Raw genomic sequence first — 25,262 nt, 5'->3', positions numbered from 1 at the left:
AGCATATAGAGTATTTGAATTGGACCAGTTACTTAACCTATGTGAATTGTACCTTTTTCTTTGCCTTTTTTTTTTTTTTTAAGGTAATTTATTTATTTGAAAGGCAGAGTTACAGAGAAGCAGAGAGAGAGAAAGAGAGTATGTGTCTTTCATCTGCTGGCTCATTCACCAAATGGCCGCAATGGCCAGAGCTGGGCTGATCTGAAGTCAGGAGCAAGGAGCCTCCTCCAGGTCTCTCACACAGCTGCAGGGGCCCACGCACTCAGGTCATACTCTACTGCTTTCCTAGGCAGTAGCAGAGGGATTAGAAGTGTAGCAACCGGGACTCAAACCAGCACCCATATAGGATGCCGGCACCGCAAGCGCCAGCTTTACCTGCTACGCCACAGTGCCAGCCCCTGTAATTTCTTTTTAAACATAGTGATGATAATCAGAAATGCTATACATAGACTGGTCAAAATTTGTCTTTGCTTTGCTTATTTAGGTTTACATTTAGGGATATAGGATAGGACTCTGTCATTAATTCATCTTTAATTGTGAGACAAAACTTCTAGTTTCAAGCTTCTCAGTTAACTTCTGGAAATACATCAAAACCAAAAAAAAAAAAAAAAAGGGAAGGAAGGAACAAATGAACAACCAAAAATGGTACATTTATTCAGCATATATTTAAAGATTTACTTTTTAAAGTTTTATTTATTTATTTGAGAAGTGGAGTTACAGATAGAGAGAGGGAGAGTCAGAGAGAGGTCTTCCATATTAACTCCCTAAATGGCCACAACGGCCAGAGCTGGGCTGATCTGAAGCCAGGAGCCAGATCTTCTGATCCAGATCGTCTAGATCTCCCGTGGTGATGCGGGGGCCAAAGTGCTTGGACCATCTTCTACTGCTTTCTGAGTCCATAGCAAAGAGCTGGATCAGAAGAGGAACAGCCAGAACCAGATCCAGCTCGCATTTGAGATGCTGGTGCTGCAGGGGGAGGCTTAACCCATTGCACCACAGCACCGGCCCCTCATGGTTTACTTTTTGAGAGGGGACAGAGAGAGAGAGAGAGGTTCTCTCTCCCAATGTCTGAAACAGCCTTGGCTGGGCAGGCTGAAGCCTGGAGCTGGCAATTCCATCTGGGTCTCCCAGATTGGTGAGAGAGACCCAAATATTTGGACCATTGTCTGCTGCTTTCTCAGGTGCATTAACAGGGAGCTGAATCAGAAGTGGAGCATCCAGTATTAGAGTTGGCATTCCTATGTGGATGCCAGTGTCGCAGATGGTGGCCTAACCCACTGTGCCAGAATGTTGGCCCCTCAAAACATACTGATTGATCACTTATGTCTGGCACTGTTGCAGAGACTTAGTATATTTTGTGTGTGCAGTATATAAATGTGGACATCTACCTTGAATAGCTGGATTTTTTTTTTTTTTTTTAGAAGATTTTGGCCAAACATAGTTGTTAAGAAGCTTTAAAAATTTACAGCATGGGACAGGGTGTTTGGCCTAGTGGTTAAGCCCTTTGTTGGGATGCCCACATCCCATATCTCAATGACTAAGAATCCCACAGGACATGCTAGGGTGATGTTGGTGCTCCCCACCAGCATTCTGTGATAAGAATTGATGAAGGGGATTCGTTAGGTATTGTCCTCTGGGATTGTGTATGGGTTACTGCTGGTAACTAGCCCTAAGAATCCAAGGGAAGTTCCCTAGGTGTCACAGAGCATATAAAGAGTTGTGGGTCAAAGTAGGTCAGTCTTGCCTTCCTAAACAGGTGTAAGAATGGTTCAGGGAAGGGTCTGTTTATTTTCTGTGTAAGTGAAACTAAAACCATATCCTGTAGGTCTTAAGATAATAGGAACTATTATCTCCAGGTGGCTCAATTGCTTTTCCCACCTCCCTTTCTCTCTCTCTCTCTTTTTTTTTTTTTAAGATTTTATTTATTTGAGAGAGTTATAGACAGTGAGAGGGAGAGACAGAGGAAGGTCTCCCTTCCGTTGGTTCACTCCCCAAATGGCCACAATGGCTGGAGCTGCGCCGATCCGAAGCCAGGAGCCAGGGGCTTCTTCCGGGTCTCCCACATGGGTACAGGGGCCCAAGGACTTGGGTCATCTTCTACTGCTTTCCCAGGCCATAGCAGAGAGCTGGACTGGAAGAGGGCCAGCTTGGACTGGTATCGGCACCCATATGGGATGCTGGTGCCACAGGCGGAGGATTAACCCACTTTGCCAGAGCGCCGGCCCCTCCCTTTCTCTTTAATAAAGGGGGAACACCAGTTACACTTCACAAGAAAATACTATTTTTTTTTCTTTAAAGATTTATTTATTTATTTGAAAGTCAGTTACACAGAGAGAGAAGGAGAGGCAGAGAGAGAGAGAGAGAGGCAGGCCGGCCTTCTATCCACTGGTTCATTCCCCAACTGGCCACAATGACTGGAGCTGTGCTGATGCAAAGCCAGGAGCCAGGAGTTTCTTCTGGGTCTCCCATGCAGGTGCAGGAGCCCAAGGACTTGGGCCATCTTCCACTGCTTTTGCAGGCCATAGCAGAGAGCTGGATTGGAAGTGGAGCAGCCAGGACTTGAACCGGGCCCATATGGGACTCCAGCACTGCAGGTGGCAGCTTTACCTGCTACACGACAGCACCATACCCAAGAAGATAATAGTTTTAACTATCAGACTAGAAGATGTTTTTTGGTAAGCAAAACATTTGATGCTGGTGTATATGTTCTGCCATAAAAATATGGCAACTCTCCTGCTGATTCTAGCTCTCTCCTAATGCACACCCTGGTAGGCAGATGGCTGCTGTTGCAGTTTGGTCTCTGCCACCCAGGTGGGAGACCTAGATGTTACTAGCTCCTGGCTTCAGTCTGGCTCAACCTGGCTGTTACAGGCATTTGGGAAACAAACCAACAGATGGAAGATTTTACTTTCTCTATGTTTCTACATTATCTCTTTGTCTTCTGTCTCTCTCTGCCTCTCAGATATGATTAATTTTAAAAATTCACTTAAATTTCTAGCATATTTGACTTCCTCCCCTATATTTTGGTGAATGTATGTATTTATTTTCCTTTAAAATTTCACAGTTGTAAACCCACAGGGTAAGCTATGACTGTTCATTTTTGATCTCCTATAATGTGGAAAACGTAAAAAAAAAAAAAAAAAACCCTAGACAAGAACTATATAAAGATGCCTAAATGTGGGACCAGTCCTTGTGGTGAAGTGGGCTAAGTAACTGCCTACAAGGCTGGCATCCCATATGAGTGCCAGTTTGAGTGTTGGCTGCTCCACTTCTGGATACAGTTTCCTGCTAATGTGCCAAAAAAGCAGCAATGGATAGTGTAAGTATTTGGGCTTCTGCTACTCATGTGAGAGAACCCAGGTGGAGTTCCAGGATCCTGACTTTGCCCTGCCCAGCCTTGGCCATTGTAGCTATTTGGGGAGTGAAACAGCAGATGGAAGATCTTTGTGTCTTTCCCTCTCTGTAACTCTGCTTTTGAAATAAATAAGTAAATCTTAAAAAAGCCTAAACAAGAATGAATATTGAATATTCATACTCTTAATAGAGAAATTATATATAAGCTCTCAGTTACCTCTTCTTGATTTGTTTTCAAAGTTCAGTGTTTGAAAACTGTTCTCAAGTAATATCAAAGCACCTTGTTTGCATAATGATTGATTGCAACAATTATGCTCAAAATACTTGTAAATGAAATACTTCAGTCCATGCTGTTTGTTAGTTAGAACATGAATCACAATAATTTTCCTATGTTTAAAAGATCTTTTGATTATTAATTAAGAAATGATTAATAAACTTGGGGCTGGCACTGTGGCACAGCGGTTAACGCCCTGGCCTGAAGCGCCAGCATCCCATATCGGTGCCGGTTTGAGTCCCGGCTGCTTCACTTCCAATCCAGCTCTCTCCTATGGCCTGGGAAAGCAGTAGAAGATCGCCCAAGTGCTTGGGCCCCTGCACCCACGTGGGAGACCCGGAAGAAGCTTCTGGCTTCTGGCTCCTGGCTTCGGATTGGCACAGCGCTGGCTGTTGCGGCCAGTTGGGGAGTGAACCAGTGGATGGAAGACCTCTCTGCCTCTCCTCGCTCAATGTAACACTGACTTTCAAATAAATAAATAAATCTTAAAAAAAAGCATGTTTTAAAAAAAAATTTTAAAGAAATGATTAATAAACTCACATAAATTGCATAATCTTATTCACTTGCTTTGTATGAGGTCTAGCAATTTTATGTGGGTAACTAATGATGTTTATAGTGAAACATTTTTAAAAATTAGTAAGTGGTAAATTAAATTATGAATTCCTTTCAAGTGAAATGAATGTTGGGCAAGGCAATTTTGAATTTGAGCTATTGTGAAATTCTCTCTTTGATAGCTTGGAAGTTATACTTATTCCACGTAAGTACATTCCATAAAAGTTAAACAAACAAATCACCTTATTTTATACACCCAGATACAAATTGAAGCTTAATAAAAATAGTCATAAATAACTGTGCTTCTGGATAAAGGAATCCAGTTTAGTTCTCTTCTCCCCAACATAGAATGAGCAAACTAATGGAACTAGCAAACCTTCAGCCCAAAAGACCAAAGACTGTAAAGCAGCGCCATGTGAGAAAAAAACAAAAGATAAAGGATATGCTGAGTACGCCTTCATCTGCTTCACACAGGTAATGTTGTTTAACATTATGAAATGAAGGTTGTCTGTCTGTACTTTATTGAGTTAATTCACATCATTCTTCAGTCTGGATTTTGTTTCATATTAGTCTGTTTGACTCACCATTGATTTTCTACTCACCAAATTCTGAAGTATTCATAACTCTGTCATGTTTGACTAGTTTTTGATGCTATTGACTTCCTCAAATCTCAAAATTTTCCTTTTATTTTAACTTACCATTTCCTTTTTTTAACTACTATCTTATTGGTTCTCTTTTATTTCCTTCCTTCTTCCCTCTCCATTTTTGCCTCCATCCTTTCACTCTCTCTTCTTGGATTTCATGTACTTCTTATTCATGGTCATCTTCTGTTTCTAAATTTATATTCGTTATTAATCTCATTCATTCTTATGGTTTTAGTTGTTCTCACTAATGATTACTGCATCTCTAGATTTAATCTATTTCTTGAGGCCTTAAATTTTCATTTCTGAACTCTTATCTACACATTCAGAATGTCTTGTGGCATTTAAGGTATTATCTGAAAGCAAAACTGATTTACTTTCCTTTCTTTTTTTTTTTTTTTTTTTTTTGATTTACTTTCCTTTCATTATGATTGTTTTTCTGCATTTAAAATTTTGCTAATGGTATCATTTACTCATTTATATAAAATAATGTAGTTCTTCCAACTCTTGCCTGATGTTCAATGCTTTTTGACTTTAAAAATTCATACATATAACATGATAACCAGGTCTCACTAGAATGTCTTTAAATATTTATTGAATGTGTCTGGAGGTTTTTTGCTGGCTATAGTGAAGCAACTTCCAAAGGTTTATGCTGTCTTTTCAAACAGTGAGTCTTATGGGCAGTACACCGTAAGTTAATGCTGTGTTTTCAAGCAATGCATTGATAGTCTTATGGTCAGTACACCATTTGCAGATTAATATTGTGCTAGCTGGTATACTACATATCATAAAGAAAATAAAAATTAAGAACTGAAGGATTGTGACAAAAGATAAGTCACAGCTAGTTGAGAAATGTGGAAAGGCTTTGAGAGAGGAGACATTTGTGAACTGAACCATTAAGGATTAGAGGCAAAAATTAGGTAGGGAAAGGAAATCCTTTGTGAGTGGAAAAGAAAAAGGAAAATTTCCAGAGGTAGGAAAATTTGTTGAATAGTAATAGAAATAATGAAAGGGAAAACTGGAAGAACAGGGAGAGAGATATATGCCTTACATGTTAGGCTGGAGAGTTAGAATTTATTGAAAGTCATTGGAATAACATTGACATAAAAAAAAGAATTTTTTTGGACTATGTTATGTTATATTAACTAAACAGGAGTGAAGAACAGAGCCACATTTATGCATAAATGTTACCTAATATAAGTTACATTTCTACTGTTTCTTGGGCATTTTCTTATAGTCCAGAAGGTACCAAATGGGATGATATTATTTAGATGTATGTTTTGTTTCAAATATATTGCCTTTTAATTGTGACATCTTGCATTAACAAGATTCTAGTTGAATTTAAAGAGGGAATTTGATTTTTCATCTTTGCCATAAAACTGTATTTTAATATCTTAATCAGATAAAAATTAGTATGAAATTGCAATTTAAGCTCATTTAAATTTTCTACAAGGTAAATTTCTTCCTGACCTTGTAACTTCATAAATAAAAAGAGCTTGATAAAATTATCTTTTCCTCTTTTTTTGAGGATTAGGTTTATTCATTTTTGTTTTTATTTCACTTCAAGCATAAATAAAATGATGTATGTTTTGACTGACCTATATTTTTATCTTGGTGTGCTGCAGTTCCATGCTTTTATTTATTTTTTTTTTTTTAAAGATTTATTTATTTTCGTGAAAGAGTTGCAAGGAGAGAAAGGAGAGAGAGATCCTCTGGCCGCTGGCTCAGTCCCCAAATGGCTGTAATGGCCAGAGCTGTGCTAGTCCAAAGCCAGGAGCCAGGAACTTCATCTGGATCTCTCAAGTGACTGCAAGGGCACAAGATTTGGGCCATCTGCTGGTCCCAGGCACACTGTAAGGGAGCTGGATCAGAAGTGGACCAGCTGGGACTCAAACCAGCACCCATATGTGATTCTGGCATTTCAGAAGGCAGCTTAACCCTCAGGGCAACAGTGCTAACCTCCAGTCCCATGCTTTTAATGTATGCAGCAGCACTGGACATTAGAAGTGAATGATGTACGCCACATTGTTTTCCAGTAGCTAAATTAAAAAAGTAGAAACAGATGTAATTAATATTGATAATATAACTTATTTGACTCTTTATACCCAAAATATTTCAGCTTACATTTCAGTATAAAAAGTTTCTGAAATATTTTCATTGTTTCATAGAAAGTCATCAAATTAGGTATGTACTTTACACTTATATCTATGTATTTTAATTTGGAAAGCAATGTTTTAAATGGTTATTAGCCACATTGTCACTAGTGGCTATTCTGTTGGCACTGTACTATTCCATAGTCTGAATATAAAATTAAAATGCTGTATTAACTCTAGAAAAAAACTATTGCATGTAGGTAAATATGTGGGAGTTTAAAATCAATAGTCATTGTGGTTCCAGCCTAGAGGCACAGCAGCTTGAGCTGTTGCTTGCTACACTGACATCCCATATCAGAGTGCTGGTTTGAGTCCTGCTGCCCTGCAGAGACTCAAATCCAGTTTCCTACTAATGTATCTGGGAAAGCAGTGGATGATGGTACAAGTACATGAGTCACTAATCTCCTGTGAAAAGTACCCAGATGGGGTTCCTGGCTCCTGACTTTGCCTAGCCTAAGCTCTTAACTGTTGTGGGCATTTGGGTAGTGAACCACGAGATGGATGATCATTTTCTCTCTGTCTCTGTCTCTCCCTCTCCCTCCCTCTCTCTCTCTCTCTCTCTCTCTGTCTATCCCTGCCACTCTACTTTTTTAAATAAATAAATACATTTGAAAAAAATCAATAGTCATCTAGTTCACTCTCTCCCATTTATCCAGTGATTTTGCAAATTGTTAACATTGTTAAACTCAGTCTACTTACCTGTAAAGTAGAATTAAATAGTACTTGTATTAGAGCATTTTTAAGGCTTATTGAATTATTAAACCTTTTATTTTGTGCTGTGCCTGCAGTGCAGTGAATGCTTTATCCATGTTTGTTTCTAAAATTAAAAGTAAATTTGAAATAATGTTTTGCTCAAGATTTTATTTGCAGTTGCAAGCTAATGTTGGATTGTCTTTAAATAGCAATTTACATCCAGTGCTGTTACCATCAGATGTATTTGACCAACCACAACCTGTAGGTAACAGAAAAATTGAATTCCATATATCTACTGACATACCAGCAGCATTTAAGAAAGATTTAGAAAAGGAAGAAAATTTTGAAGAAAAAAAATGTGGTAAGAAAATTGTAGTTCTTTCATATGCTAGAATCAGCTTTTTGTGTTAAAAGTTGTTTTGTATATACAATGTTCCTGTATTTTAGTATTTGTCAATTTAATGTGCAGTTAGTTCTTCCTCAAGATCATGAAATAATACCCATTTTCAACATTTTGATGTAACTAAAACTAATGCTAAATGATAATATTTTTTCTGTTTGCCTAATGCTAATAATGACTATTAGAGTAAAATTTAGGATTGTTTTTTCCTAATGTTTACACTTAAAATATAGTTAGTTTCTGGTATTGACTGAATTTTTCATTGCTTAATATGATGTTCTATGATATAATTGTATATATAATTGTATTGTTAGGAAACATTTTTTCAGTTAATCCCCAAACCCAACTCTCCTATGTCTCACTCCCTGGATATAACCACTATTAGTAATTTAGAAATTGAGAGTGTGTATATATGTGTGTATGTGTATGTGTGTACACATATAAAAAATACTCATATATCCTCTCATATCTTATCCTGTACATGTATACACATTTTTCTCTTACTCTTTCTGACTGAACATCATGTTTTACATAATTTTTTATCATTCTAATGACTTACTGCAAGTTTGTTATGTAGTAAGTTCTATAAAAAAATTAGACTTGGTCTAACCACTTAGTAGCCACGTAGCTGTTTAGCTGTAGTCTGTCAGTGTTGTCATAGTATAATGCTAGAGTTCAATGGTCATGGTAGAAACCATGTGGTCCACAAAATATTTATTGTTTTGACTTCTGCTTAACACCTCCTACAAAACATTGAGAAACACTAAATAATTTTAGTGCCCAAAGATATCTTATTAAAAAGAAATGGAAGAAAGGAAACCTGAAAACTATTTTGAAGGAAGGGATTGTTAATGACTTATGCTAATGTTGAATTCTTAGATGTACCTGGTGCTGAAGTTGATGCATCCAATATAGGATTTGGAAAAATATTCCCAAAGCCTAATTTGAACATCACAGAGGAGACTAAAGAAGACTCTGATGAGATGCCATCAGAATGTATTTCTAGAAGGGAGTTGGAAAAGGGCAGAATTTCTAGAGAAGGTAATGTCATTAAATAAAGTACATATTCCATTTTCCATTTCTTTGGCTCTATGGAAACAAAATCTATTAGTGCCATGTACTGGAATTTAAATCACACACTTCAAAACTAATATCTCTTTAATTTTTGTTTATCTTTTTGGTTTTTAATACACTTAGTAGAGAAGGTTGTTTTCCTTCCATACAATATTGCCACTCTATATTTTTTGTTTTCATTCCTAAAACTTTTGAATGGCATTGAAAACAAATCTGTGTATCTTATAAGTCTCCAGTTATATATTCCAAATATAATGCAATTGATGAACTATCACAATACTGTATCTAAAATACATATAAAGTGATTGTAAAAAGTTATTTGGTCATTAACAATCCATAGTTCAGGATTTTATATCCTAACATGGTAGTTTTTTTTTTACTAGAGAATTTTAATTCTTTTAGTATCTCTTGGGAAAAATTTGAATTTTTGATTGATGAGTTGCTCATAATCTTTTCCACAGTAACAGGAAATGGACTTCCAACTAGCATTTTTGCACATTGATTTCTAGTGGTGAAAAACAAATTACTGAGAATAAATAGGAATATAGCTGGAAAGGGATTCAGAGGCTCCAGTTTGTTTGAAATACCTAGTTATTGGGTTTGAATACTGCATTCTTACATTTGTATGAGGAAGTGGACATTTTATTGGGCAGGTTATAGTTATTCTAAGTGCCTGGAATTTTAAAAAGAAAATTTAAAATTTTTTTCCTGCATTCAAATTTTAGTAAGTATTTTATGCCTGTTAATACTGCTGTTAATTTCTATGATTTTAACATTTTCATGTTTCAGAAATTTATAAAAATTAATTTTATTATCCTTGTTTTGTTTTTAATAAAGAAATGGAAGCACTTTCAGTTTTCAGAAGTTATGAACCTGGTGAACCAAACTGTAGAATTTATGTAAAGAATTTAGCTAAACATGTTCAAGAAAAGGTAGGTTGACATTTATCAATTGATTTCTATTATTGCATACCTTGTTTCCTGTCTTTCTTATTTATTTTTTTCTTGTTGAAATTCTAGGACCTTAAATTTATTTTTGGAAGATATGTTGACTTTTCATCAGAAACACAACGGATCATGTAAGTAGCAGTCCTCATTTCAAATTAAGTTTTGTTTTTGTTTTATTAAATATCATTTTTCTTTTATTATTTTTGTTTGAATCTCATATGATGTTTTTAAAAATCTCTTAATCCTGCGCTAATCAAAAACATTTGGTGTGCCAGATTTTGAGCTGGAACCATGGCCCACTTTACCACCCTCTGCTGTACACATTGCGTTCTTGTCTCACTGGGCCACTTTCACATCCTGTGATGCCTCTTACTTTCTCTGTTCTGTACTATTCTGTATTCTTTTATGTGATGGCTAGCCAGGTGCAGCCACTAGAAGAAACAGAACAGAGACACAGGAAAGCAGAGTTTTTCAACTCACAGATGCCAGAAACAGGGAGCTCTTCTCACCACATGGGAAAAGAAACCAGGGTGATCAGGAGGCAAGAGGCAAAAGCTCATAGCACAGTGAAGGACTTCTCAGGCCATGGTCTTCATGGAGTCACCAAGGGAAACAAAAAGCAGGTCAGGATTAAACCAGTTAGGATTGGCTAATTTTTTTTTTACCTTTTTGAATTTTACCTCCAATTTTGAAGGGATTTGGAGTCCCATGACAAGTTTTTAAACTATACCCTTAGAAGTAACTTTGCAGGAATGTATGCAGAACTATATAGCTTTATAGTTACAGTTTTCCTCCTCCCTCTCTTATTTCCACTCTTATTTTTTACTGAGACCTATTTTCAGTTGACTTTTTATGCATATGATTAACTCTGTTAAGCAGAGAGTTCAACAAATAGTATGAAGAAAAAAAGATGAAAAATTAAAGAAAGCAAAACTGTTCCTTAACAGTCAAGACAAGGGCACCTCAAGTCATCCTTCTCGAAGTGTCAATTTCACTTCTACAGATTCCCTTTTAGGTGCTCTATTAGCATCTAAAGATATGGAGATCATATGGTATTTGTCCCTTTGGGGCTGGCTTAGTTCACTAAGTATAATTTTTTTTCAGAAGATTATTTACTTGAAAGTAAGGGCTACACTGAGAGAGAAGGAGAGGCAGAGAGAGAGAGAGAGAGAGGTCTTCCATCTGCTGGTTCACTCTCCAATTGGCTGCAACTGCTGGAGCTGCACTGATCTGAAGCCAGGAGCCAGGAGTTTCCTCCAGATCTCCCAGATGGGTGCAGGGGCCCAAGGACTTGGGCTATCTTCTACTGCTTTCTGAGGCCATAGCAAGAGCTGGATCAGAAGTGGAGCAGCCAGGACTTGAACTGGTGCCCATATGGGATGCCTGCATTGGAATCAGTGGCTTTACCCACTAGGCAACAGCACTGGCCCCAATAAGTATAATGTTTTCCAGATTCATCCATTTTGTTGCAAATGACTGGATTTCATTTTTTTACCTCTGTATAGTATTCCATACTGTACATACCCTATAATTTCTTTATCCAATCTTCAGTTGATGGGCATTTAGGTTGATTCCATGTCTTGGCTATTTTGAATTGATCTACAATAAACATGGAGGTGCAGGTAGCTCTTTTCTTTACTGAATTCATTTCTTTTGGGTAAATTCCCAGGAGTCAGACGGCTGGGTCATATTGTAAGTCTGTATTCATATTTTTGAGCAATCTCCATACCATCTTCCATAGTGGCTTTACCAGTTTACATTCTCACCAACAGTGGATTAGGGTACCTTTTTCCCCACATCCTTGTCAGCATTTGTCATTTGTTGATTTCTGTATGAAAGCCATTCTAACTGGGGTGAAATAAAACCTCATTGTGGTTTTGATTTGCATTTCCCTTACAGCTAGTGATCCTGAACATTTTTTCGTGTGTCTGGTGGCCATTTGGATTTCGTCTTTTGAGTTCTTGGCCCATCTGTTAAGTGGGTTGTTTGTTTTGTTGTTGTTGAGTTTCTTGATCTCTCTATAGATTCTGGTTATTAATCCTTTGAAAGTTGAATAGTTTGCAAGTAATTTCTCCTGTTGTTTAGATTGCCTCTTAATTTTCTTGTTTCCTTTGCCGTACAGAAACTTCTCAATTTGAAGTAATCCCATTTGTTAATTTTGGCTTTGACTGCCTGTGCCTCTGGTGTCTTTTCCAAGAACTCTGCCTATGCCGTTGTCTTGTAGGTGTTCCCCAGTGTTCTCTAATAATTTGATGGTGTTGGGTCGTAGATTTAGATCTTTTATCAATGTTGAATGTATTTTTGTGTAAGGTATAAGGTTGAACATTTTGCTTAATCCTTCTGCATGTGGAAATCCAATTTTCCCAGCACCATTTGTTGAACAGACTGTCCTTGCTTCAGGGATTCATTTTAGCTCCTTGGTCAAATATAAGTTCATTGTAGATGTTTGGTTGATGTCTGGTGTTTCTATTCTGCCCCATTGTTTGTCCATCTATTTTTGTACCAGTACCAGGCTGTTTTGATTATAACTGCCTTGTAGTATGTCTTGAAATCTGGTATTGTGTTGCCTCCAGTTTTGTTTTAGTTTTATAGGATTGCTTTAGCTATTTGATGTCTCCTGTCCCTCCATGTGAATTTCAGCATCATTTTTTCCAGATCTGAGAAGAATGTCTTTGGTATCTTGATTGGGTATCACATTGAATCTAAATTGTTTTTGGTAGTATGGACATTTTGATAATATTGATTTTTCCAATCTATGAACATGGAAAATTTTTCCATTATTTTGTATCTTATATTTCTTTAATGTTTTATAATTTTCATCATAGAGTTCTTTGACGTACTTGGTTAAATTTATTCCAATGTACTTGATTTTTTTTGTTGCTGTTGTGAATGGGATTAATCTTAGAAGTTCTTTCACCCGTGGCATTGTCTGTGTATACAAAGGCTGTTGATTTTTATGTATTGATTTTGTATCCTGCTACTTTGCCAAACTGTTCTATGAGTTCCAATAGTCTCTTAGTAGAATTCTTTGGATCCCCTAAGTAAAAAATCATGTCATCTGCAAACAGGGATAGTTTGACTTCTTCATTCAAAATTTGTATCCCTTTGACTTCTTTCTCTTGCCTAATGGCTCTGGTTAAACTTCCAGGGCTGTACTGAATAGCTGTGGTGATTGTGGGCATCACTGTCTGGAACCTGATCTCAGTGGAAATGCTTTCAACTCTTCCCCATTCAATAGGATGCTGGCTGTTGGTTTGCCATAATTGCCTTGATAGTTTTGAGGAATATTCGTTCTATACCCAATTTGCTTCGAGTTTTCATCATGAAAGGGTGTAGAATTTTATTGAATGTTTTCTCTGCATCTATTGAGATAATCATATGGTTTTTCTTCAGCAGTTTGTTAATGTGGTGTATCACATTGATTGATTGGCCAAGTTTGAACCATCCCTTCATACCAGCAATAAATCCAACTTGGTCTGGGTAGGTGATCTTTCTGATGTATTCTGGAATTCAATTGGCTAGAATTTTGTTGAGAACTTTTGCATCTGTGTTCATTAGGGAAATTGGTCTGTAATTCTTTCTCTGTTGCACCATTTTCAGGTTTAGGAATTAAGGTGATGCTGGCTTCATAGAATTTGGGAGGATTCCCTCTCAATTGTTTTGAATTACTTGAGAAGAATTGGAGTTAGTTCTTCTTTAAATGTCTGGTAGAATTCAGCAGTGAAAACATCAGTTCCTGTGCTTTTCTTTGTTGGGAGGGCCTTTATTACTGAATCAATATCCATCTTGGTTATGGTTCTGTTTAGGTTTTCTATGTCTTCATAGCTCAATCTAAGTAGGTTGTGTGTGTCCAGGAATCTATCTACTTCTAGGTTTCCTAGTTTGTCATTATACAGCCCTTTGTAGTAATTTCTGATGATTCTTTTTATTTCTGTGGTGTCTGATGTTACTTTTCCTTTTTCATCTCTAATTTTATTGATTTGGGTCTTTTCTCTCCTTTTTTTGGTTAGTTGGGCCAATGGTGTGTCAATTTTGTTTATTTTTTCAAAAAACCAGCTCTTTGTGTTGCGGATCTTTGTATTTTTTTTTGGATTCAATTTTGTTGATTTCTTCACTAATTTTAATTATTTCTTTTCTCCTACTTGTTTTGGGTTTGGTTTGCTGTTTTTCTAGATCCTTGAACTGCATCGATTGCTCATTTATTTGGCACCTTTCCAATTTCTTGATGTAGGCACCTATAGCTATAAACTTTCCTCTAAACACTGCTTTTGTTGTATCCTGTAAGTTTTGATATGTTGTGTTGTCATCTTCATTTGTTTCCAGAAATTTTTTGATTTCTTCTATGACCCACTGTTTATTTTATTTTATTTTTATTTTTTATTTTATTTTTTGACAGACAGAGTGGACAGTGAGAGAGAGAGACAGAGAGAAAGGTCTTCCTTTGCCGTTGGTTCATCCTCTAATGGCCGCCACGGCCGGCGCACCACGCTGATCCGAAGGCAGGAGCCAGGTGCTGATCCTGGTCTCCCATGGGGTGCATGGCCCAAGCACTTGGGCCATCCTCCACTGCACTCCCGGGCCACAGCAGAGAGCTGGCCTGGAAGAGGGGCAACCGGGACAGAATCCGGCGCCCCGACCGGTACTAGAATTCGGTGTCGGCGCCGCAGGCAGAGGATTAGTCTAGTGAGCCGCGGCGCCGGCTTATGACCCACAGTTAATTTAGAAACATGTTGTTCAGTCTCCATGTGTTTGCATATGTTCTTCTAGAGATTCCTGAGTTGATGATTTGCAGCTTCATTTACTGTGTTCAGAGAAGGTACATGGTATGGTTTTGATTTTTTTGAATTTGCTGAAACTTGCTTTATGGGCTACTATGTTGTCCTAGAGAAAGTTCCGTGCACTGCTGGGAAGAATGTGTGTTCTGCAACTTTAGGATGAAAAGTTCTATAGATATCTGTTAGGTCCATGTTGCCGATTAAATCTGCCGTTTCCTTGTTGTTTTCTGTCTGGTTGAAAAGTCCATTGCTGAAAGTGGAGTATTGAAGACCCCCATTACAATTGTATTGGAGTCTAAGTCTCCCTTTAAATCCCTTAGCATTTCTTTGAAATAGCCAGGATCCCTGTAATTAGGTGCATATATGTTTATAGTAGTTATATGTTCCTGTTGAATTAATCCCTTAATCATTACATAGTACCCTTTTTTTTTAATTTTTTTTTTTTTTTTTGACAGCAGAGTGGACAGTGAGAGAGAGAGACAGAGAGAAAGGTCTTCCTTTGCCATTGGTTCACCCTCCAATGGCCGCCGCGGCCGGTGCGCTGCGGCCGGTGCACCATGCTGATCCGAAGGCAGGAGCCAGGTGCTTCTCCTGGTCTCCCATGGGGTGCAGGGCCCAAGTACTTGGGCCATCCTCCTCTGCACTTCCCTGGCCACAGCAGAGAGCTGGCCTGGAAGAGGGGCAACCGGGACAGAATCCGGCGCCCTGACCGGGACTAGAACCCCGTGTGCTGGCGCCTCAAGGCGGAGGATTAGCCTAGTGAGCCACAGCTCTGGCCAATTTTTTTTTTTTTTTTTTTTTTTTTTTTTTTTTTTTGACAGGCAGAGTTAGACAGTGAGAGAGACACAGAGAGAAAGGTCTTCCTTTTTCTGTTGGTCCACCACCAAGTGGCCGCCGTGTTGCGGCCAGCGCGCTGCACCTATCCGAAGCCAGGAGCCAGGTGCTTCCTCCTGGTCTCTCATGCAGGTGCTGGGCCCAAGGGCCTGGGCCATCCTCCACTGCACTCCCGGGCCACAGCAGAGAGCTGGCCTGGAAGAGGAGCAACCAGGATAGAATCCGGCACCCTGAGCGGGACTAGAATCCGATGTGCCTCCGCTGCATGCAGAGGATTAGCCTAGTGAGTCGTGGTGTCGGCCAGTAGTGCCCTTCTTTGTCTCTTAATGTTTTCGTGTTAAAGTCTATTTGTCTATTTTGTCTGATATTAGGATGGCTACACCAGCTCTTTTTCTTTTTCTTTTTTTTTTTTTATTTTTTTTTTGGACATGGAGTATCTTTTTCCATCCTTTCACTTTCAGTCTGCGTGTATCTTTGTTGGTGATTTGTCTTTGTTTTAGGCAGCAAAGAGATGGTCTTTGTTTTTTTAATCCATTCTGCCAGTCTGTGTCTTTTAACTAGAGAGTTTTGGACTGTTGATGAGTAATGACTTTGCCCTGCCATTTTTCCAAAAATAGTCCTATTTTTTAACTTTGAATTTCCTTTGAACTTTTACTGAGAGATTTTTTTTTCTTTACCTTCTTTTGTAGTGATGACCATGTTTCTGTATGCAACACATCCTTAAGCATTCTTTGTAGGGCTGGATGGGTGGTGACAAATTCTTTCAACTTCTGTTTGTTATATAAGGCCTTAGTTTGACCTTCATTTATAAATGAGAGCTTTGCATGGTATAGTATTCTGGGTTGACAGTTTTTTCTCTTAAGAGTTGGACTATATCTCTCCATTCCCTCCTAGCTTATAGGGTTTCTGATGAGAAGTCTGCCATGAGTCTAATTGGGGATCCTCTGAGAGTAATCTGGTGTTTCTTTCCTGCACATTTTAGAATCTTCTCTTTATGTTTTACTGTGGAGTTTGATTACAATGTGTTGTGGCGAAGATCTTTTGTGGTCATGTGTATTAGGACTTCTATGTGCTTCCTGTAACTTGGATGTCCCTTTCTTTCTCCAACTTTGGGAAGTTTTCTGTTATTTCACTAAAAGGGACTTCTAATCCTTCCTTTCTTTCCACGCCTTCAGAAACTCCTAGAACTTGTATGTTGGGTCATTTTATAGTATCCTGCAGATTACCAACAGTGTTTTTTAGATTTCTAATTTCCTCTTCTTGTCTTTGGTTTGACTGTATACTTTGTGTGCTTTGTCTTTTAACTCCAATATTCTTTCTTCTGCTTTACCAATTCTGTTGTTAAGGCTCTCCACTGCAGTTTTTATTTCATTTTGATTTCTCTTTAAGATCTAATTTCTGGCCTGCGCCGCGGCTCACTAGGCTAATCCTCCGCCTAGCGGCGCCGGCACACCGGGTTCTAGTCCCGGTCGGGGCGCCGGATTCTGTCCCGGTTGCCCCTCTTCCAGGCCAGCCCTCTGCTGTGGCCAGGGAGTGCAGTGGAGGATGGCCCAGGTGCTTGGGCCCTGCACCCCATGGGAGACCAGGAAAAGCACCTGGCTCCTGGCTCCTGGCTCCTGCCATCGGATCAGCGCGGTGCGCCGGCCGCAGCGCGCCGGCCGCGGCGGCCATTGGAGGGTGAACCAACGGCAAAGGAAGACCTTTCTCTCTGTCTCTCTCTCTCTCACTGTCCACTCTGCCTGTCAAAAAAAAAAAAAAAAAAAAAAAAATCTAATTTCATGGGAGAAATTTTATTTGATGTCCTGTATCAATTTGAGTAGTTCTTGCATTTGCTTCTGGTTACTTCTGTGTAGTCTTATGATCAATTTTTCAGTTCCATTTTTTCCATCTTCAAAATATAGTATTGAAGTTCTGTGTTTTTTTGAGAATGTCATATTGACTTCCTTATTCTTGTTTTTTTGAATTGGTACATTGTTGTTTGCATTTGTGGAGGTACTTGGTTTTTTTTTTTTTTTTTTTTTTGCTGCGGCAGCTTTTATCTTTGTACTATGACTCTATAGATAAATGGAATGTCTGCTTTCAATGAATATCTAGAGGCTTGTAGTGGGTATGGCCAAGGAGCTCTGTTCAGTTCTCCATGGTTAAGGGTGTGCCTAAGTGACACATACCAGGTTTGATAAACAGAGTCACAAGCTCTTGGCTCCCTGTTAGTTCTCCCCACCAGAGTCAGGAGTCTCCACTAAGCTGGTTGCTGGCACAGACACGAATTGGCATAGCTGTTACATATGTCCAAAATGGTGCCTGCTCTTTCATCTTGTTATAGTACACCATTGTAAAGTGACTGGGGAGAGAGAAATGTGTCTATCCCCTCTTTTTTTTTTTTTCTTTCTTTTTTTTTTTTCTTCTTTTTTTTCCTCTAGTTTGGCTGGTACACTGCCCCCACTGAGGTTCCAAGCCTGGTTTCCTCTAGGCTCTTCCTGCAGCTTTTTTCCCAGTGGCTTGGGCTGCTGCAGTCCAGTCTCACCTCACTTTTCAACACTGGTACGTAGGCTCTTGGCTTCTGGAGTCTCGATTTGTGGGTGTCCTATGCCTCCATGTAGGTCCACTGTGTCCCTCTAATTTTGGTAGTTTCTCCCTAATCATCCATGTTTTGTTTTTATCTGTTAAAATTACCTTTTTTTTTCTTACCCCATGATTTTCTCTTTGGAGATACAATTTATATGAAAAATTCATTTATTCCATTGTATAAGTAATCTGATAGAGTTGTACATTTCTACTATAAAGAGTAGATAACAAAAATTTAATATTTTTATTTTATTGTAGACCATGCAGTGTTAGAACTACTGTTTTATCATTGTAGAGTGAAAAGAACCATAAACAATACGTAAATGAATATTCATGTCTGTATTCTAATAAATCTTCATAGAGATAGACACATGATAAATTTTGGCTTCAGCCCCTGTCTCCAAAGCATTGGTTCTCAAACTTGAATATTGTGTAAGAATCCACTGGAGAACTTGGCAAACAGTTTTGTAGGCCCATACCCAGAGTGTCTGGTTTTCCTTTGCATTTGTTATAAAGGTTTTGGATGATGTTAAAGTTGCTAGCCCAGAGAATACAATTTGAAAACCATTGTTTTAATGATCTGCCTAAGAATATATCTACAGGCAAAATATTTTATTTCATTTGTTTATTTTTTAAAGATTTATTTACTTATTTATTTGAAAGTGTTACAGAGAGATGGGGGCAGACAGAGAGAGAAAGTTCTTTCTCGCTGGGTTATTCCCCAGATGGCCACAGTGTCCGAGCTTGCACCAGGCCAGTGCTAGGAGCTAGGAGATAGGAGCTTCATCCTGGTCTCCCGCTTGTTTGGCAGGGCCCCAAACACTTGGACCATCTTCTGCTGCTTTCCTCAGTCCATTAGTAGGCAGATCAGAAGTGGAGCAGTTGGGACACAAACCCTTCCCATGTGGAATAAAGATGTTTCAGGTGGTAGCTTGACCCTTTATGACACAATGCCAGCACTTGGCAGAATATTTTAGATTCTAACTCTGGCAATACATTTTTGTCTTTTAATCAGACTGCATTAAACATGAAAGCTCGTTTTGTGAAAAAAAAAAAAAAAAAAAGTCTGGAATGAGGTTTATAAATGAGATAAAAAATAATATTTGAAGTTAGAATTTCCTTCTTTAAAACTCGTATTTGTTAATTCTGTATTTTTTTTAAAAATTTATTTATTTTATTTGGAAGTCAGAGTTACACAGAGAAGGAGAGGCAGAGAGAGAGAGAGAATCTTCCATTCTGCTGCTCCATTCTGTTCACTCCCCAGATGGCTGCAACAACTAGAGCTCCGCTGATCCACAGCCAGGAGCCAGGAGCTTCCTCTGGTCCTCCCACATGGGTGCAGGGGTCCAAGGACTTGAGCCGTATTCTGCTGCTTTGCCAGGCCATAGCAGAGAGCTGGATCAGAAGTGGGGCAGCTGGGACTTGAACTGGTGACCATATGGGTTGTCAGTACCGCAGGTGGCGGTTTTACCCACTGTGCCACAGCACCAGCCCCTTGTTAATCCTAAAGGAAGACTCTCAGTCATTAAACATTAAAGCTCCTTTTGTGGAAAAGAGAGTCTGGAGTGAGGTTTATAAATGAGATAAAAATTAATATTTGAAGTTAGAAGAAAAATTAAAAGGAAATTAGAATAGAAAAAAATGAGATTTTTGAGTGGAGGCTAAAATAGAGAAGTGATAGTTATGCACAGTTGGCACTGTGTTGTAATTCTGCATTTACATTCATTATTGGCAGATACTCTGTTCTCATCAGGATATCAAGATTTCTTTTGCTAGCTATGTAAAATGCTAGGTCTTGTTCTTTTTCTTTTATGCCTATAACAAATACTAATCTGAAAATTTTCTAATTTTCTAAGTGTCTTTTGGATATAATTGTCTAAAAAAGTGTTGAAAATGACTATATTGTAAAATAATAAAACACCATATTGGATTTTAAAAAAATCTGGTTTGTGTTTCTGTCTCAGATTTTATCTGTGCACTTTGGAGAGTCATTGAATGTCTGTAAATATCACTTGTAAAATGATGATTTTGACCAGATGAGCAGTAAGGTCCCTTTCTACACTGCAATTCTGTAATTGTTTATAATTGGTTCCTGTTATCCTTTGTGTTCTTGAATGTATGTTTTGTTTTTTCCTTATAGTCATCTGAACAAAAATGAAACTTTCAAAAAAAATAAACATAAGAAATAAAAAGGAGAATGGTTATATAGTTGCCAGCAATATAATTTTTAAATCATGGAAGTACATTTTTATTAGTTAAAAAATAGATAAAAGCCTACCATCAGACTCACAGTATGTTTGTACACTGTAATATAAAATCCAACTTTAGAAGACCTAATTAATCTTGTAATAAATAGTATAGTCATTTTTACTTTGAAATAGCAAAATTTATGTTCACATTTTTATTCACATCATCATAATTTTATGCCATTCTTTGAATCAAAACTAATTTTTTTCCTTGACTTGTAGGTTTGATATACGGTTAATGAAAGAAGGTCGCATGAAAGGTCAAGCTTTCATTGGACTTCCAAATGAGAAAGCAGCAGCAAAAGCCTTAAAGGAAGCTAATGGATATGTTCTTTTTGGAAAACCCATGGTGGTTGTATCCTTTAAATCAATCTGTTACAGAACTTTAATTTTTAGAAGAAGTGTATAACTGAAACTAAAATCATGTTGTCCTTCTAACATCTAACTGAAATTCTAACTTGGGTAGTTGTACTTAAACATGCCTTAGCTGAGTCATATAACTTTGTTAATTAGATTTTAATTCAATATACAGGAATTTCAACTTTTTTGAGGTTACTAAATTCTAGCCAAGTCTAAATGTTTGATTATTCAGCTCAAAAGTTGATACTTAAAGCTAAGCCTAGAAGAGTACCTGAAGAGAATATCTAGAAATACATTTAGAGTCATTAAACAGTAATTCATTTTAACGTTATTATTCATATTGTGATTTACACAAATACTTTGAAGTGTTTTTTTGTTTGTTTGTTTTTTGTTTTTTGTTGAATGACCGCTCCCATCCCACCTGCTGCTGGTTCTTTCTTCAAATGCCTGCAATGGTTCCAGATAAGCCAGTTTGAAGCTGGGAACCAATAACTCAGTCCAGGTTTCCCTCGTCGGTATCAGGGATCCAACTACTTCAGCCAGCATTGCTGCCTCTTAGGATTCGCATTAGCAGGAAACTGAAATTGGCAGTGGAGCTGGGCCCCAATGCAGGTACTCTAATGTGGGATGCAGGCACCAGGCATTAGGTGCCAAATACTGTACCTCCCCACTCCTTTTAAATTTTTATTCATTTATTTGGGAGGCAGAGAAATGAGAGCATTATTTGCTAGCTCAGTCCCCAAATGCCCACAGATTGGGTTGGGGCCAGGTTGAAGCCTGAAGCCAGAATCCAAGAAGCTAGTACAGGCCTCCCACTTGGGTGGCAGGGATCCAAGTGCTTGAGCCAAAGCTGCTGCCTCCCAGTGTGTACATTAGCTTGAAGCTGAAATCGGGAATAGAGTAGGGACTTGAACCTTGATGCTCTAATATAGAATATGGGCATCTTAACCAGCAGCTTATCCACTACACAAAAAATGTTCACTGCCACTCCTCCCCCCCCATTCAAAGGCCACTCCTACATGAGAATTTCAATAGCCAGAATGTATTAGTGATTAACCATATTGCTTTTAGTAATTAATGTAATTTGCAAGCCAGAAAGCAGCAGGAGAAAAAAATGTCTAGGTCTAAAAAATAGTGACTCTAAACAAAAGGTTAATTTTTTATTTCTCTTATAAATCATAGACAGCAAATAGTAGACAGTCATGGTAAGTTAAAAAAACAGTGGTACTCATACTATATTAAAAGTGTTTTTGTTTTTTGTTTTTTTATCTTTTTATTTATTAGAGAGATGGAGATATAGAAAGTTTCCTTATGCTGGTTCACTTCCCAAATGCCTGCAGTGGCCTGGGCCAAAGCCAATAGCTAGGAACTCAGTCTAGTCTCACATTTAAGTAAAAAGAGCCAACCTGAGCCATCATCTATTGACTCCCTGGATCTGCATTAGCAGGAAACTAGAGTCAAGAGCAGGGCCAGGAATCAAGCCTAGATACTCTGATATGGAATATGGATGTCTTAATTGTTAAACCAAAGATAGTGCTTGATAATTATTTGGAAAAGATTCTTGTGATGAAACCTTAATATTAAAATATTAGCAGTTTGCTCGATCTGCTAGACCAAAACAAGATTCTAAAGAAGGAAAAAGGAAATGTTAAAAATCAGTAAAGGTAAGTTAAAGATAAAATGTAAAAAAAAAAAAAAAAAAAAAAAAAAAAAAGACTATTTCCAGAATTAAAATTAAAAATAAAAGCCTAATAGCTTAGTAATTTTGATATCTCAAGATTTTTTTAGGATATATCTTGTCTATGCCATTAATTCCCACTGAATTTCAAAATTATAATAAAGTCCATTTGTATATAAAAATTAAGTTTGAAGAATGAATTTTATAACAGGAATGCATCTGTTACTCTGTTTTCTTTTCCTGTCTAGAATAAAACATTATTACTTAAACTTTAACATGTATTATAATGGACATTTTTATAAAACACAGATTACTAGTCTCCCTGCACATATGCCCGCAAAAGTTTTTAGTTGAATACATCTTAGATGGAGCCTCAGATGACCAATTGTCCATTTTCCTGTGACTGAGAGATTTGCCAGGGTTCATGGCTTTCAGTGATAAAATGAGCAAGGTAACTGATAAGCCAGGACAAGCTGGTCACCCTTAGTTATACCAAAGAATATGCCTAACTTGAATTCTCTGGTGATAGTGAGGTAACTGGTCCAAGGACCACACTTGGAAAGCTTCTGAGAAAAACACTTAAAGCTAAGCTATCTAGCTGTTAGGATTCTGTAGTACTGAGAATATAAAAACACACTTCATAAAATACGTTTTTGTGAAGTTGAATGTCTTAAATAATTTAATGATTAAAAGTGGCAGAATTAAGCATTTTAAATTCTAAAAGTTTGTGTTGCACTATTTGATTTGAAAATTTTGGAAATGCACCTTTTCAACTTTAAATCTGTCTTTTAAACTGGAGGAACATGAAGTAAGTCTTCAGCTGAGAAAAAAGTCATATAATTAAGAGAAAAGTATGCTTAATGTTTAGTTCCTCCATGAGATGCCTTGAATATTTGTTTTCTGTTATACAGGTGTAGTCAAAAATCTTACTTTAGAGGAAAAATTAAATAATTTCAGTTTTTTATTTAAGAAAATCATTTATTTGTAATCTAATGATGAAAACTAAGAAAAAATTAAACTACATTCTGCTGTTCTTCTTTCGAAGCATTCCTGCGTTAATACTGCTGTAATACTGTCATACAAAGTGTATCCTTTCTTGTGGTATCCTTTTTGGGGCAGTGCTTTTTTTTTTTTTCTCTAGAATTGTTTTGTCCCTCTTCTACCTACCTATTGACCTAGGTTAAGTAATAATTTTTTATACTTTATTCAAATGAAATATTTGAAAAACTATGTAGATTGAACAAGTTTTTTATTTTTCTTAGATTTACTGTTGAATTTCTGATGTCCTTTAGTTTGTATAATTTTTCCAGAGAAAGTTAGTGAATCAGGTCAACTTACTTTGAGAATATGCATTTACTTTAACCATGATCTTGTTTCTTCTATTTGTGTATTGCCTAAATATAATTCAGAAACATCTGCTTTCTAGTTTATGTTAATATTCAGTTTAGGTGCTTTATAGAATTCAGACATAATTTGAAATTTAAAACAACTGAATCTCTACATTAATTCCAAGTGAGAGTATTACATGTCAGTTCTGAAGTTTATTATTGAAATCTCCTTTGACACATACACTAATTAGAAGTATTTTTCTTCTCACCATTTTTTCTAAACAAAAAAAAGAGACAATAAGAAAATTATAACAGAGGGGAAAAGACAATGTTGATTCAAGGTAGCCCCGTTAGAGAAACACTTCTGGTAGGTATATGAAGAAAGAAGTTTCTAAAATGTTAGATGACCAGAATTACCCAGAATAGTGATTCTCAATCTTGGCTGCACATTGGAATGACCTGGAAACTTTAAAAAAATAAAATACTGATTAAAAGAAAAAATATATATTGATGTCTGATTCCCCTTCAGATTTTGACTTAATTGCTTATACTGTAATATGGCTGTTGGCATTTTTCAGATTTTTCATAGTGAATGTAATATGCATCCAAGGTTAAAAATCTACCAAAGAAACGTTTTTCTGCATAAGGATTCCTAGGCTTTATCTTAGAACTAATAAGTCAGAATATCTGGAAATGGAGGTATCTAAGGATCTAGTTTGAGTAATTGTGGGGACTGACCATTTTGAATCCTGTTTTCTTAGAGTGAAATTGTGAGGTACTAATATCAACCTAGCCATCCAGCCTTCTATAAGTATAACAGTAAAGAGTTGGGACCTATATATTTCTTCAGAATTCTTTCGTAAAGTACTATGAAAACTACTCAGAATCCTGTATATAATCATTATTACCATAAGAACTCAGTTTATTAATAATCATTATCACTCTAAGAGTGTATTGAGAGTAGATATTGAAATTGCAATTGTTCATTTTTTCTATAGGCACAATGAAAAATATTTTATTTTTATGGTATAAATAAATTTATATATGACTGTTAATTAAATTTGGATATTTTGACATGATTCACTAATTTTCTAAGTGCAAATGTTTTAGCATTTACTTTTAAACTAGTGAACAGTTAACAGTTACATTTGTGATTATTTTTTTAATTGACTTTTTATGATGTTTTAGGTTCCTTTTGAATTCCGTATCTTTCAAGTGCTTTTCAACTTTGAGAAGAAATTTACCAGTTGGACTATGGAACTGTGCGTAACAAGCTTTGCAAATGTGTTTAAAAATTAAATCTATACGCATTTAAATCAGTTTATTAGAGATATATGTGCTTTAACAAGTTGCCTTATATATAATAAATTATTTTCATTCCAATAAAA

General features: G+C 37.1%; 2 protein-coding genes across 6 annotated transcripts in view; both read left to right on the top strand.

The window, feature by feature from the left end:
* Positions 1 to 25,262, top strand: part of RNPC3 (RNA binding region (RNP1, RRM) containing 3) — a 40,664-nt gene extending 15,402 nt beyond the window's left edge. Inside the window, exons 8-17 of one of the 4 annotated variants that reach the window (XR_011390129.1) lie at positions 4,529 to 4,654; positions 7,877 to 8,028; positions 8,947 to 9,108; positions 9,979 to 10,073; positions 10,161 to 10,219; positions 20,731 to 20,863; positions 22,461 to 22,532; positions 23,592 to 23,632; positions 24,167 to 24,241; positions 25,063 to 25,262. Coding sequence is in view for 2 of the 4 variants with exons in the window: in XM_070076933.1 (XP_069933034.1) it covers positions 4,529 to 4,654; positions 7,877 to 8,028; positions 8,947 to 9,108; positions 9,979 to 10,073; positions 10,161 to 10,219; positions 20,731 to 20,863; positions 22,461 to 22,520 (787 nt within the window). In the remaining 2 variants the exon portion in view is untranslated. Of the gene's footprint in view, positions 1 to 4,528; positions 4,655 to 7,876; positions 8,029 to 8,946; positions 9,109 to 9,978; positions 10,074 to 10,160; positions 10,220 to 20,730; positions 20,864 to 22,460; positions 22,533 to 23,591 lie in introns of all 4 variants that reach the window. The other 3 variants (XR_011390128.1, XM_070076933.1, XM_017346044.3) reach the window with 3 other exon arrangements.
* The window catches only part of LOC100343733 (pancreatic alpha-amylase), a 50,326-nt gene continuing 49,255 nt past the window's right edge, over positions 24,192 to 25,262 (top strand). Inside the window, exons 1-2 of one of the 2 annotated variants that reach the window (XM_002715825.5) lie at positions 24,192 to 24,241; positions 25,063 to 25,136. The gene's annotated coding sequence lies outside the window, so the exon portion shown is untranslated. Of the gene's footprint in view, positions 24,242 to 25,004; positions 25,137 to 25,262 lie in introns of those variants that run through there. The other variant, XM_070076934.1, reaches the window with a different exon arrangement.

Source organism: Oryctolagus cuniculus, chromosome 7, assembly GCF_964237555.1.
Source record: "Oryctolagus cuniculus chromosome 7, mOryCun1.1, whole genome shotgun sequence".
Lineage (NCBI taxonomy): Eukaryota > Metazoa > Chordata > Mammalia > Lagomorpha > Leporidae > Oryctolagus > Oryctolagus cuniculus.
Note: the sequence above shows the minus strand (reverse complement) of the source record. Positions and strands in the feature narration are given on the sequence as shown.